Below are 14,165 nucleotides of genomic sequence, written 5' to 3' on the forward strand. Positions count from 1 at the left end.
TTAAAAACTAATCTCTATACCCAATGTGGCATTTGAACTCATGACCCCAAGGTCAAGAGTTGCATGCTCTACTGACTGAGCTAGCCAGGTGCCCCCATGGCCAAGACATTTTAAACAAATTGCAAAAGATGGTGGTGGTAAAGGCAACTTAAATTCTTTTTAATTCCATTTAAAGTGACACCAATTTTCAACTTGAGTTCATAAATTATTCTTTTGCCAGCCATAATTATATATTAGATTTTTTTCAGGTTTATTTTTCTAAACTGAGAAAGCAACATGTCATACATGGTCAAAGTCAACATTTGTATAGTGGTTTTACAGTTTACAAAGCTTCTTTCTGTGCACATATGATGCCATTTAGTTTCTTAGGAGCCGTTTTAGAGGGGAGAGTCGAGCAGAGAGATGACTTGCCCAAGACTGCCATCAGGGACCAGGCTGTGGACCAGGATTCCTCGTGACCAGGCGATGTGCTCACAGGACAACTCTGCTCTAATGAACAAACATTTCACTTTCAAAAGGAAGCCTTCCAACATAGGAAGAGGGGACCCTTTATTTATGTTCACTTTTTCACATACACAAGAGACAGCATCTGTTCTAGAATCCAACTGGATTTTATTTGACACAGAATACAATATGGCTGCAGGAATAGCAAACTGAAAAGAAAAAGCAGAAAAGACACAGTTCTATCTAATTTATAATTAAGTAACAGGAGGGCAAGTCATTAAATGAATAACAGAACAGTTGAGCTTGATGGAAGAATTCTTTCTAGTGCCCATACCTGAAAGACAAAGTATTTTTATTTATTCCTTAGTAATGTCCTGCTTGAGACTACAAAACCTGCTAAAACATATGAGCAAATGTAATGAAAACTTTTAAAAGACAGAAGTGAGCACAAGCATGCTCCAAGATTGGGCTGACACTAGTCTCTGCCCCTTTTATTTTATCCTTCATAACACTTTACCTACCACCCCCTCTTAGTGACAGTCCCTCCATGGGACTCAACTATACCCACCTGACCCTCCTTCCAGTTACCAGACAGATGTTGGGCAGTATTAGGGAGACGAGAGGGAAAAGTCAGAATTGGTAGCTGAGGGGAAGCCGCTCTGTTGGCTCGGGTCAGTGGCTTAGACACCCTTTAAGCACTCAGCCTCTGCTTCCCACTGCAGCCTATTTTCACTTCAATTCTGCTACTCAGTCAAATATGGAGAAGAGTCATTGAACAGATTTCCATTTCGAAATCTATCAGCAGGTCCAATTTCTGCCCTGATTACATTCAGCATTCTACAAAGAGAACTGTAGAGAAATGAAGTATGGATTTCAGGTAGTTTCTGATTTCCCCAAAAGCCAAAATTTGGCTCTAGCAAGATTATAAAAACAATTAAGGCTGGGAAATTTCTTCCACATATGAATAGATTTCTTGAACAAAAATCCTCCATTATTATCTTACTATCTTTTGCCTGGTTCTTTATGGATAGTCTCTGATTAAAATATTTATCACAAAGTATAACATATAACATGATACATATAACAATGGGTGGAAACCAGGGCACTCGAACTCTGGGTCATGGCTTCAATCAGTCTGAAGGACTACTAGGTGCTTTAAGCACTTCTCTTAAGAAATCCACTTGAATATTGTCTAGAAAAAAGTTGTGCCAAATTCCACACAGGGCAGAGCTCCAGTGTTTATCAGTAGACTGGAGAGCAACCCATAGTTGTCCATCAGATTAAAGAATGCCATCATTTGTTCCTTAGGAATAAGTTATCCCAACACACTGTTAAGCACTGCCTGATAAGGCCACTGGCTGGATAAAGTGGTGGTGTCCCACCATGCCCAACATGAGCAATTCTTCGTATTCCCCCATTTCCCAGGCTCAGTCCTGGGAAGATTTAATGGGCAACATGGGACAGTTTTGGTCCAAAAACAGAACCTGGAGCCTGTTCCAGGGCAGAGCCAATTACAAAGGCCTCTCTTGAGAATGTAGAACAATGCTTTTGCCTTGATTGGTGTGACTTCATGATTCTACTCAGAATGCAAGCTCCCATGGATGGGGAAAGACTGTCCCATACGTTTTCATATCTTACACATTAGGTAGCATACACTTTGCTGAATGAGGCACAATGGTATGAGTTAAACACAGTCTTTGGCAGATTTCTTAAAAAATGGACACGCATTCTGTAATACTTTCAAAATTCTTTACCAAAATAAATAACTAAGCATAAAAGCAAAATAACTGTACCAATAAGGGATTTCTAAACATTTCACAAACTAAAGAACCCCATTTTTTTAAACCTAATTATATCCTACTAATCAAAACTCATATTAAAAATCCTCCTTCTCATAAAAAATTTGATAAAGCAAACGATCAATAATTCAACAGCAACAAAAAAGGGCATTTCACAGAAAAACAGGCATAAAACCGTATGAAAAGTGGCCCAATCTCACTCAAAATTCCAAAAAAGCAACTGAATACTAGTTTTCAACCACTGGAACAGCTAAGATGGAAAAGTGTGATTATGGAGCCTCGGTATGAAACGGAGAAAGGGGCATTCTGCTGTATTGTTTAACGCGAATGTAAATTAGTACATATTCTTGGGAAAGGAAAATCTGACTTTATCAAAAATAAAAATGTACATACTCTCTACTCAGAAATTCTTTTAGGAACTACTGCTACATATATACTTGTACATATTTGTAAAGATTCATGTATAAGGATGGTCATCCCTACACACTATTTTTAAGTGAGAAATCTGAAACCCAAATGTCTGTCATTGGGGACCGATTAAATAAACTATGGTACATCAACATACAAAAATACTCTGCAACCATCAGAAAGGAGGTAGTTGAATATATAAGGATCTGGAAAAACTCCAAAATGTATGAGATTAAAAAGCAAGGTGCATTACTATGCAGGATGCTCATATTTATGTTAAAATTATATATGTATATCCACCCATATACATGTCAGCAGACCAATGGAGATAAGAGATACTATGAAGCTGATGGTCACTTCTGGGAATGAGATTAGGAGACTAAGGTGGGAAGCTAATGTTTTCTGGTATGCCCTCTTAACTACTTGAATTTTAAAAAATTTACCATGTCATGTTTTATTTATATAACTATAATTTAGTTGAGATAGCCATAAATACCATATCAGAATTAGTCAGCATGAGATAAACAAATGAAGCAGGATAGGTGGATGGATTTCTAGCCAAAAGCAAAGACACTGGTTAGTTACTGGAGCCTTACTATGGATCTGATTCCGGAAATATCTAATAGTTTGCAGATTCTCATGTTTTCTATTTTCACAGACCCTGGGAGTTGGGAAACTCTAGGCTGCAAACTTCAGGTTGGCCAAACCTTTGTGCCTTTTCCTCATAGACAAGTCTTTGTTTAACCAACCAAAAGTTAGTCTGTAAAACAAGCTATGTTCCCCGTCTCTGTCTTCTAAGACTATGCACCCTCCTGCTTGAGGTGACTCAAAGGATGACACGGACCACAGAGCCCAGTCTTACAACATCAAAACAGCCAGAGACACCTACTTTTGGAATTCCCACTCTCTGTTGTCCAACGGACACACCTGCCGTGTTTTGAGCCAGCGAGAGATGCAGTGGAAGTGAAAAGCATGCTGGAAGAAAAGATACATTTTATTAAAAATCATTCTGTGCAGGTGTAGCCATCTGCTGATAATATGTCTCCAGGGCAGCGGAGCAGTGACACATAGGGGGCCAGCAAACAACAGGAGACAACAAACAATGAGAGGCAAAAGGTCAACAACCTCTTACGCCTTGGTTAGGTACAGGATATTTCCACTGAAACATCTGTGAGAAATGTCCTAACTACTAAAAGACATTATTTAGGAAGCATCATCTATGGTATAGCAGTATGCTCGTTCCGCTTTCCTTAAGGGAAGATGGAATGTGGCTTTCCTGGTCCTATTCGGCCTGGGAGGGGAGGCTTCTACTCTCCTGTACTTTCTTCGGACACATGCCCAGGAGGCCCTTGATCGCAGGCAGATTTCAAACTTCCCCATTCTTGGTCCCCAACAGCCCCTCCCCCCACTGGTAACCCTGAGAGCAGCGACTTCTGCTCAGCCTGCGGCAGTGCACGCTGCTGCCACTGCCACCTACCCAGAGCTGAGACGGGCACTTCCCCAATCTCTGCACACCCAGCTCAACTCTGTTCAAAAGACCTTACTTCCAGATTCGTTCAAGGATGTATTGATATTAAAACAGCTCAGTACTTGGTAAGCCTTTAAGCGGTGAGGCACTTAAAAAGGAATGAGGTAAAAAATTAGGGTGAAAGGAAGCATAATGATGGACGAACTGCACATAAGCAACTGCAAAGATCATCAAATGACTTATTTCATGATAAAGGCAAGAGGTAAAATGGCCTGAGTACCAAGAAAGCTGGTAACTGACAGGGAGCTAGGAGGCGGCTTTCAGATCTGAGCAAAAGGAAAATCTGTATGAATTTTTCCAGTGTGAGTGAATGACATGCAGATGCTAATCACAATACCTCCACAATGGACATTTATTCTCCTCCCTCTGCTCACTGGAGCAGGGTATTAAGACAGCAGCAGCAGCAGCAGCAGCAAGTGTTCCCCCTCATCTTATCAGTGATGGGCTGGCTCAGGCAGGGGAAAAGGGAAAAATGCTCACACACACCCCAAAAAATGAAAGCTCTTGCAAGCTTGATTTAATAACAGCCTTGAAATCTGGTCAGCATGCCCTACCAAAACAAGCATGGAACTTCAACTTCAGTGGATCATCTTCATGGGCATTGTCTTTTCATAGGCAAAAACAGAATTCAGTAATTAAGAGTGGAATCCACAGCCAGTACACTATGGATGTTCAAGAGGACAAACATTCTCCCAGAGTGAGAGCTTTAGAAGATCCCTGTCATACAACTCATTGACTCTCATACAACTCAACTGTGTAAAAGAGAAAAAACAAAACTTCTAAAAAGCAGAAAGCTGAGGCATTTTTTTCAATCGCCAGGTTGTAGGGACAGGCTCACCCAAGGGTATTTAGATGCCTTTCTCCACCTCCCCCCACCCCTTAGGCACCTTGCAGCAGTTCGGGGTCCTTCTATCCTACATCTATCTTAGAAGATGGAGGGCAAGAGGGGCTGCAAATAAGGCTGCAGAGCAGATGACAGCATCACTGAACCACCCTGGTCCCAACTTTCTTCCTGTTAATAACCTAAGGTCTGTTGATGGGTATAGTTAGCAGTCTCAAAGTACACTGACTAGTGCCTTAGAGTTTACATAAGATGCTAACATATATTACCTAGTTGGAGCCTCACAGCAACCCTGGTGAGCCACCGTGACAGGTATTACCTTCATGTTGCGGATGGGAAACTGAAACTCAGACAAATCAAGTGACTTGCCTAATTCATGGAGGCGGTTAGAAGACCCAGAACTGGAAGCCAGCACTGGTCCAAGGTTTTTTGCGACACCGTGCCTGCTCTTTTTTATGACGGGTTGTCTGAGCTAGTCTCTCCTTAACCAAAGTTAAGGTAAAGTTCACTTCCTTTTCCTTCCACCAAAAAATGACATGGCTCTTGTTATATGTCTGAATGTCAGGCATAGCAAAGAGCCCGATAAATTTTATTTCTTTATCCCCACAGACAACAATAGCCATCCCTTGGCCAATACAGGTTACTGTGAAACTGCAACAGGCCCTGGCAGATTTAGAAGGTGCACCACAGGCTTGGGCAGGGCAGAGGCTCAGCCTGCTGGGGCAAAATACTGATAGGGACTATCTGCTCAGTAACCACCACCACCACCCCAGAGCTGAATTTATTTATATGTATTTAACAGAAACTTAGGTCTACTATGTGGCAGGATGAAATCATTTCATCCTGATTTTAACTCTGTGCATGAGAAAGCCCAGGCTTAGGGATGTCCAATACTTTGTCTGAAGTCGCTAGAGCAAGTAAGTCAAAGACAGGGAATGTTAGGCCTGTGCCATGCTGGGGGCTGTGGGTCCTCTTTCCCCTTGGCACAGGAGGACAGGACAATTTTAGCTCATGTGACTGTTACTACATGGCTATACAGATGAATTTTTAACACATGCTAGAAATAACACATTTGATGTTGTTATCCTTCACAGCTGTCACGCTGTGGAAAGCTGTGCATTCAGTCCAGTGATGCTGTACAAAACATTTCTGGCATGAGCCATGTTAAAAAAAAAAAATCATAACTTAGTACACTTGCCACACTTTAAAACACACATGCACCGGCCCTTGAACGCTCATTTTATTTGCCAAAGTTAGTTCCACAAGGCATATAAGCCCTAAAAACAGATCTGTTAAAAAGGTAAAGATGTCCACCAATGGGAGAATATTCCAAAGACTGCCACAGTCTTTGCAGGCAATTCCCAAAGATGAATCCCCAAAGTGTTGCTAGCAAAAGTGGGTCCATTTTATAATTAAGACAAAATGGTACCCCTGCAATAACCAGTAATTTTTAACCTGAAACAGGCGAATAGTACAAAGATTTCAAATCTTTTTAACTATTTGTATACCTTTTGGGAGAAAGCTAGGCTAGTCATTTTTTTTCCTAGTTATTTTCAAGACTGGCAAAGCAGGAAAAGTGGTAATATGTTTACAAGCCATGCTGATAGGGAAAGATGTTTCCTTACGTTACAGACTCCCCATGCAACAGTGCACTCTTCAGAAGTAGCAGACGCCTGGTTAGCTTGACATTCTATGCCTGTGGGAACAAGAGCAACAAGATTACTGGACCTCAGAAGCAGCGACCTTTCAATCTCTGGCAGCCCTACCCACACAAGGACAGGATTTGGGCAGAGGCAGGGGTGAGGGTGGTACAAACTTGAACAAAATCTCAAGTGGTTAATTAGTCAGAATTGTTTTTTAATGAGTGTAAGAAGGGGTGAAACACAGAAGGTAGATAGGTGACTGAACAGTTTGCTTTGCAATGATTTCCTATCCATGTTCACAGAATGATGAAGGAAAAGGCACATTTGTTCTGAAGATCACCTGACCTGTCCAAATGAAAGTGATTTCTCCTAGCCTGGTCAATTTAGAACATTCTTAAAGCTACCTAGTAACTCTTACTGTTGTGAGAACTGGCATCTTCTCCCTGTTCTTGGCAAAGGCTGCCTCTTAGGCCCTGACATCATTGATGGCCTAGCTGGGTAACAAGCTCCAGTGTCCCTAAAGGGGTCAGGCAGGTACGTGTGAACCGGGACAGAAGCGAAATAACAGGGTGACGAGGCCTGGGGCAACCTGTAGTGTATGCTCTGTGTGAAAGCACCAAAACACAAACATCTTTAAAACACTGTCAAACAAAGCCAATCTGTTAGGCCAATGGGTTAGAGATTTGGGGCCCACCACGTGGTGATGCTTACCATCATCCCTGAGGTCGTAAGGGATGAACAGAGATGCTTATCATCTCTGTTCACCAGATTCTGTCTGGTGAACAGAGTACATTATGGCAAATATATCCAAGTATCAATTTCATAGAGGTGGAGGAGAAGGGAATTTAAATAGAATACAAATCTGACTGAGATCAAGAACTGATGAGTAAAGCTCTACTGGGGATAAATATTCAAGGAACAGGAATTAGTAATGTCTAATTTGCTTTCTCTGAAGGTGGTAACTAAATGGAGTTTCCCATTTGAAGAGTAAAAAGTTTTGGGAAAGACTATTTAATAGGAGACAATTACCTCAAACTTCCATAGGTGGGAAACAGTAAAACAGTATGCAAATAATACTGAGACTTGAATGGGTCTATTTGATCTTTGGGGAAGAGATATGCCATAAGAATTTTTTTTTTCTACGCCTTAAAAACATGAAAGGCAAAGATCTGAAATCACAGGACTTCCTTTTGCTACCAGATTCACACTACAAAGAGATTAACTAGGTTTTCCTTCTGATAGGAGTAAAGAAGAGTCTATGGAGTATATTCAAGTATTTACTGGGGCTATGACCGAAAAGTAGAGAATATAAAATCTGATGTCCTTCAGGTTGGAGCCTCTCAGATGAGGCCAGGGTATTATGACATTAGCTAAGTAAGAGGCATAATTATTGAAATAAATAACAACTATTTCAAAGTACATAAATTTGTCTAGGTCAAGGTATTTTTAAGGGACTCTGTCTTTTTATGCCAAGTGCAAAGTAGGCTCTAGGTAGTTGAATAAGCAAACAAAACCACTTCTACAGAGTGAATGGGGACCAAATACATATGTATTTTTTACCTGATAATTCCTAACAAAGAACAAAAATATATAGAAGGGATAGGACTGCAATCTAGAATGCCACATAAGAAAGGAAATGGCATGGAAAATGATTAAATATGAGTGTAAAATGTTTTCAAATAGAAAACATTCTTGAGCTGTTGGTGCAGAGTGAGTACAGGAGTTGAGTCCTTCATTTAAACAGGAAAAGTAACTGTTCACTGTCAACCTAGAGCAGCCAAAACAAATAGCACATGATGGGTTCCTATCATACCCCTACAAAGGCAGAGGCTTAATGCATGTGATACATAAAGCTTGGGGACTTTTAAATTTCAATACAAGAGCATTACCACCAAAGGACTGCCAAGGAAGCAATGGCTTCATCTCAGAAACGGACAGATTTCACTTTTTTTTTTTTAAGATTTTATTTATTTATTCATGAGACACACACACACACAGACGGGCAGAGACACACGCAGAGGGAGAAGCAGGCTCCATGCAGGGAGCCCGATGTGGGACTCGATCCCGGGTCTCCAGGATTAGGCCCTGGGCTGACAGCGGCACTAAACCACTGAGCTACCTGGGCTGCCCAGATTTCACTTTTAAAAGAGGGATATGGACCTATGGTTTAGGAAGAGGCTAATTTCTCACGGGCAAAGGCTGGGTCTAAGCCCTTCTGGATGCCCTTTTCATTTGGAACAAGATTATCTGAGGTAATGGAGAAAACCTAGAAATATTGTGCATTTCAGCAACTCTTTAGAACAACAAAGAAATGGGGCAATGTACAATAAATACAAAGCTAGACTAGGGCATGTAGTATCAATTTTGACTCAAAACAGGAAGTCTTCAGACCAAACATTCTCAATTGGGCACAACCATAATCACTCTTATTTATTTATAGCTATGTATATAATTATTCACTTAATGCCAGGCCAGAATTTATTAGAAAATGGCCATTGCTAAATCAAGATTCTTATTTTCAGCTTTAACAAAAAGTCTTTTTATAAGAATCAGAATCCATTTATTTTTTTTTTTTATAAATTTTTTTAAAATTTTTATTTATTTATGATAGTCACAGAGAGAGAGAGAGGCAGAGACACAGGCAGAGGGAGAAGCAGGCTCCATGCACCGGGAGCCCGATGTGGGATTCGATCCCGGGTCTCCAGGATCGCACCCTGGGCCAAAGGCAGGCGCCAAACCGCTGCGCCACCCAGGGATCCCAGAATCCATTTATTTTTTTAAAGGAAGACAAACCCAGTTGTGGCAACCAGACTTCTCTTTAGTGTCTGTAATAAACAAAAGGTTATGTTTCTTAAAGTAAAAACTTGATCTCAGTCATTGTTTTATCCTGGTGCCTAGCAAAATGCCCAGGATGTGAGTATTCATTGCATGAATAAAAGGCAGGACTCTTAATTATAAAAAACAGACTCTTAATTATAGAGAACAATCTGATGGCTACCAGACGGGTGGTGGGTAGGGGGATGGGTTAAATAGGTGATGGAGATTAAGGAGTACACTTGTCATGATGAGCACCGGGTGATATATGGAAACGTTGAGTTACTATATTGTACACCTGAAACTAATATTATGGTGTATGTTAACTGGAATTAAAACCTTAAGAAATAAAAATAATAAACTGTTTTATCAATTAAAACTAAATAAATGAATGACTTGAAAATGCTTTTATAATTTCTTGTTGTAAAAGTTCAATATTCTGGGGTGTCTGGCTGGCTCAGTCAGCAGAGTATCAGACCCTCAGGCTCAGGGTTGTGGGTTCAAGCCCTACGTTGGGGCCTACTTAAAGAAAAAAAAGAGTTCAATTATTCTACTTCACCTAACATTTAAAATATATGATAAAACAGACAGGAGTCTAACTGAAGACCTACATTGATCCCTCAAGAGTTCAACTCTAAGAGAGAGTATCAATAGCCTTTATCTGTGGTGCTCCTCCCAAAAAGCACATTCTCTTGCATCCAGAGAGACACAAAATAACTTAAATATAGAAGCAGGAAAAAAAACCCAAGCAGGGTTATTTGAAATCATTAACTATTTACAGAAGAGAGACCAAGAAAATAAAATTTGCTTTGGGCACAACTCCTTACGAAAATGTAAAGCAACAAAATTGGCAAGCATGTAATCAAAGACCCCACCCAAACACATTTAAAACTGTGCATGTGTTTTTCTGTGATGGGTTTCTTCTATCTATATTAAACATCATGGTAGCTGCTGTCTGCTTTGACTGTTGTGTGAAAAGGTAAACAGGGTCAAAACTCAAAGAAACAAAGGGCAATAAACTATCAATACATGATATTTGATTGGGGCTTTCCAAGTTGCAATGATCACAGACTATTCTTCTATTTTGTATTTTAATTATTCACTGACAAGTATTTAGCAAGAACCTATTATGTACTAGACACTATGCTGGGAGTAGAGCAGTTAAAAACATAGATATGATTGAGAACCAACTAAATTAAATACTACCAAGGAAAGTATAGACGGTCTTGGGAATATTTAATGGAACCATCATAGTCTGTGCGTATTTAAGTATGGCCAGGGAACACGTCTCTGAGCTAGTTCAAGGTGAGATCTAAAGATCAACTACGGATTAGTTCCACATCGTCCAATAAAGTAACCACTAGCCACATGTGGCTGTGAGCACTTGAAATGTGGCTAGTCTGAACTGAGATGCGCTTTAAGTGTAAGTACACTTCAAATAGTACCAAAAACAGAATGTAAAATAGTTCACTTTAAAATATTTACATGTTGAAATGAAATTTTCTTGGATATAGTAGGATAAATAAAATAGAAATCATCTGTTTCTTTTTATTTTGATGTGGGTACCAGAAAAATTTAAATTATGTATGTACTTGCATTTGTGGCTCATATTTAGATTGGACAGTAGTGGGTCAGGCAAAGGTAGTGGGGAGAAGGGGAATATTCCAGGCAAAGGGAACAGGGCATATTAAAGGCTCTAAAAAAGAGCACGGACACTTCGAGAATGGAAAGAAAGCCAAAGAAACTACCAGAGTGAGCAGGAGAGTGGTGCAAGATGAAGCTGGAGAGGCAGGTGAGTAATTTTCAAAGTAAGTGCCTGTAAATGCAACTCTACAAAGCTGAAATTTCTTCATCTCATATCTGATCTCTGTAACAAACCATTTCAGTACCTGGAAGAAAAAGTAACCTCAGCTGTTCCTGGTGTGATCAACATACTTGCCCCTATTACTATAAGGACACGGAGTCCACGGATAGCTATAATCAAACCCACCATATACTGGCTACTATATGGGATGGAATCTGTAGATTTAAATGAAACTTCTTTACTGCAATTAGTTGTCTATTTAGATGCTGGCACCGATGTCCTCTTAACTTTGGGGCTAACACTGAAATTCCTTACTTCTTTGGCTTCTTTTCTTTATAAATCTTGCCAAGCAAAAACTAGCTTTGGTAGAATATTTTAGCTCAAAGTTTATTTTTTTTTTCCTTTCACTATTTTTGCCTTTGAGTCTGGGTATGAGATGGGAAATATAGAGGAATAATCAACAGTGCCTCTGTGTCCACAACTCATTCTAAATGTGTGCTTGCCATCTTTAGACTGAGTAGATTTATTCTGAGAGATGAGTATGTCTCCAGGATATCATTAAATCTACTCTATTTCAAACATACCAACGGACTAGAGGCAGAAGACACCAAGTGTTCTGACTATGCTTTATATCTCCTTGGGAAGAAATTTGGTCACATCAGAATAGCCACAATCTCTGTAACCTTCTCAACTTCCTCCCATCCACCTCCAGTTACTTACAAAGATCCATAATGTGGTTCCTGCAGATGGCACAGTTATCAACCACAATATCCCAGGCCCAGAGAGCTACTGCATTCCACTGCAAAGAGAAAAAGGGGGAACAATGCACTCTCCTTGTAACACAGGCGTACACACACTCTAGGATTTCATGCTGCAGCTACAGTTATCATCTCTTTGGCCACAAGGACCACCAGACACAGGAGCTTGGGGATATTACCTTACTCTTACTCATTTTATCAGAGGGCAACAGCAGACTACAAGTGTGCTCACCCATTTTCCAAAAGGCTGAGTATATGAACATAAATTAATGAATCCTCTTTATTTTCTCCTACAGCTTACAATAATTTAGTCAACTGTATCAATGTAAGAAAACCGGGAATAATTTTTGAGAGCCTGTTTTAGGCTTAATAAGCACAAATTTGAATTTCTGCAAAGGTAAATATATGCTCTTCAAGGCAGCTTTGAAGGTATGAGTGGGGAGGTGAAAGCTGGGGACAGAATGAACTAAGATGATGATTGGATCATAAAATGGGTAATCGTGGGATAAGCTGGATAACTAATTATCCAGTGTCAGTACAGAGCAAGGTCATCACTTAAATCTCACAAGATTATTTCACAACAAATTCTAGAATTCACTAAAATTTTGGTTAGTTCCTTCCATCAAATAAACTGGTGTTCTAAACTTTTACAAGCTCAGGCTCCTATTTAGTTCAGATAATTCCACTTAAGAGTTCATCTAAAAGCGGTATTTAAGTAATTCAACCTTTCTGGCTTCTGCAATTATAAATATCCCCAAACTCCCTTTTCATCCACCAATTTGGTGCCACTTCCAAAACCTTCATCTCTTTCGAACGCAATTCCCCGTCTAGTTAAACTTCTTTAGCACTTTCCGACAGCTTCAACTTGAACGGGGGAAAAAAAAAAAAAAACACAACAAAACCCTATTTCTATTCTTCAATATGGCTGCTGGCTGTAACTGAGCATGCAGTGCCCACAATGAAACACCAAAAAAGCACTAGGAGGGGGGAATATTGTCAGTGTTTAGCCAGATGTTCCAGGAATAACATTTCCCCTATTTGAGTCTTCATTTTGAACAGATTTATTTTATATCATGTGAGAATCGGCACTTTCCTCCCAAACTGTTGGCAAACCACTATAAAGCAGTTCATGCAAAAAGACACGTTCCACATTTTTGCTTTCCCACAGTCACCAGGTCGTTCGCCACTAGTACTCAACCCTTCCTAAATGACACAAGGTTTGGGCTCGCATTTTCTTTTTAACAAATTCCACCATGCTCCCCCCCCCCCCTTTTCCTTTTTGGACAGAGGGATTCTGGAAACGAGCACAGAACTGTGGAGGCTGTGTGACAAACCAACAGACCTCTCAGAAGAGCCAAGAGTTGTTACACTGGAGACACTTTAACTCGGCGGGGGCGAGGACTAGAGAGAGGGCTGAGGGAGGCCTCGAGGAGGCGAGGACCAGGCTGGGGTCCCTCAGAGTCAGAGGGACCCCGAGCTTCGGGAAGGGGCGGGGCAAGGAGATCACCAGCCGGGCTCCTCAAAGGCCTCCACTGCGGTAGGAACTCAGGTCCCGGCTTTCGCCGCACTGCCCCCATCCTCCACCCACCGCAGCGCTCCGACTCCCCCTTCCATCCACCCCACCCACTCCTCCCCACCCCTCCACCACTCCAGTGACAGCTCAGGCGCTTGGCTCCCTCAGCCAAGTCTCAACCCCGCGCATCTCAACAAGCGCCTCTGTGATTGGCCCCTCAGACTCCTAGTGAAACCAATACTGCCATTGGTAGTGGGCCCCAGTCACGCCGATCAACTCTAAGACCCGCCCCCCAGCTTCCTTTCCTGGTACCCGGTCCCAGGAACGCCCTGAAATGAAGCCCTTTCCTCCGCGCCTCGGTCATCCTCGGGCCTGCCAGCCAGATCCGCGCCTCTCTAGCCTCTCTGAGGAAGGCGCTGGCGAGACCCAACCTTTTTCACTTCAAAGCGCTTCTTGCCCGCGCCGCTGTTGGTGCCGCTCGGGGTATCCACATCCATCGCTGCCGCCATTTTGGAAACACACGGTCCGTCGTCCGGCCACTGCGCCTGCGCACCAGCGCACGCCTCGCTCCCCCTCCCGGCCCGGCACCTCCTCTCGCACCCCGCCCCTTACT

At 41.5% G+C, this 14,165-nt stretch overlaps 1 protein-coding gene and 1 long non-coding RNA gene across 3 annotated transcripts; both read right to left on the bottom strand.

Moving 5' to 3' along the window:
- Nucleotides 1–590: 590 nt before the first annotated feature.
- RBX1 (ring-box 1) lies at nt 591–14,165 on the bottom strand. 2 transcript variants are annotated; one of them, XM_072843803.1, is made up of 5 exons: nt 13,984–14,165; nt 12,002–12,080; nt 6,646–6,716; nt 3,541–3,626; nt 591–778 (listed from the first exon to the last, which is right to left on the bottom strand). In XM_072843803.1, exons 1-5 carry the CDS (start codon nt 14,059–14,061, stop codon nt 766–768), a joined length of 327 nt encoding a protein of 108 aa, XP_072699904.1. In that variant the 5' UTR covers nt 14,062–14,165; the 3' UTR covers nt 591–765. The 2 variants fall into 2 exon arrangements, with proteins under 2 accessions (XP_072699904.1, XP_072699906.1); XM_072843805.1 differs by lacking the exon at nt 3,541–3,626.
- On the bottom strand, nt 9,223–11,366 carry LOC140642779 (uncharacterized). Its single transcript, XR_012039188.1, has 2 exons — nt 11,226–11,366; nt 9,223–9,488 (listed from the first exon to the last, which is right to left on the bottom strand). It is a non-coding gene; the product is annotated as an uncharacterized lncRNA (long non-coding RNA).

This window comes from Canis lupus, chromosome 11 (genome assembly GCF_048164855.1).
Source record: "Canis lupus baileyi chromosome 11, mCanLup2.hap1, whole genome shotgun sequence".
Taxonomy (NCBI): Eukaryota; Metazoa; Chordata; class Mammalia; order Carnivora; family Canidae; genus Canis; species Canis lupus.

Coding starts and splice junctions, on each gene's coding strand:
- RBX1 (XM_072843803.1), bottom strand. CDS start 14,061: ATGGCGGCAGCGATGGATGTGGATACCCCGAGCGGCACCAACAGCGGC. Junction 6,717..12,001: donor GAACCACATTATGGATCTTT/GTAAGTAACTGG, acceptor TTGTTCCCACAG/GCATAGAATGTCAAGCTAAC. Junction 3,627..6,645: donor TTGCATGGGGAGTCTGTAAC/GTAAGGAAACAT, acceptor CTTTTCTTCCAG/CATGCTTTTCACTTCCACTG.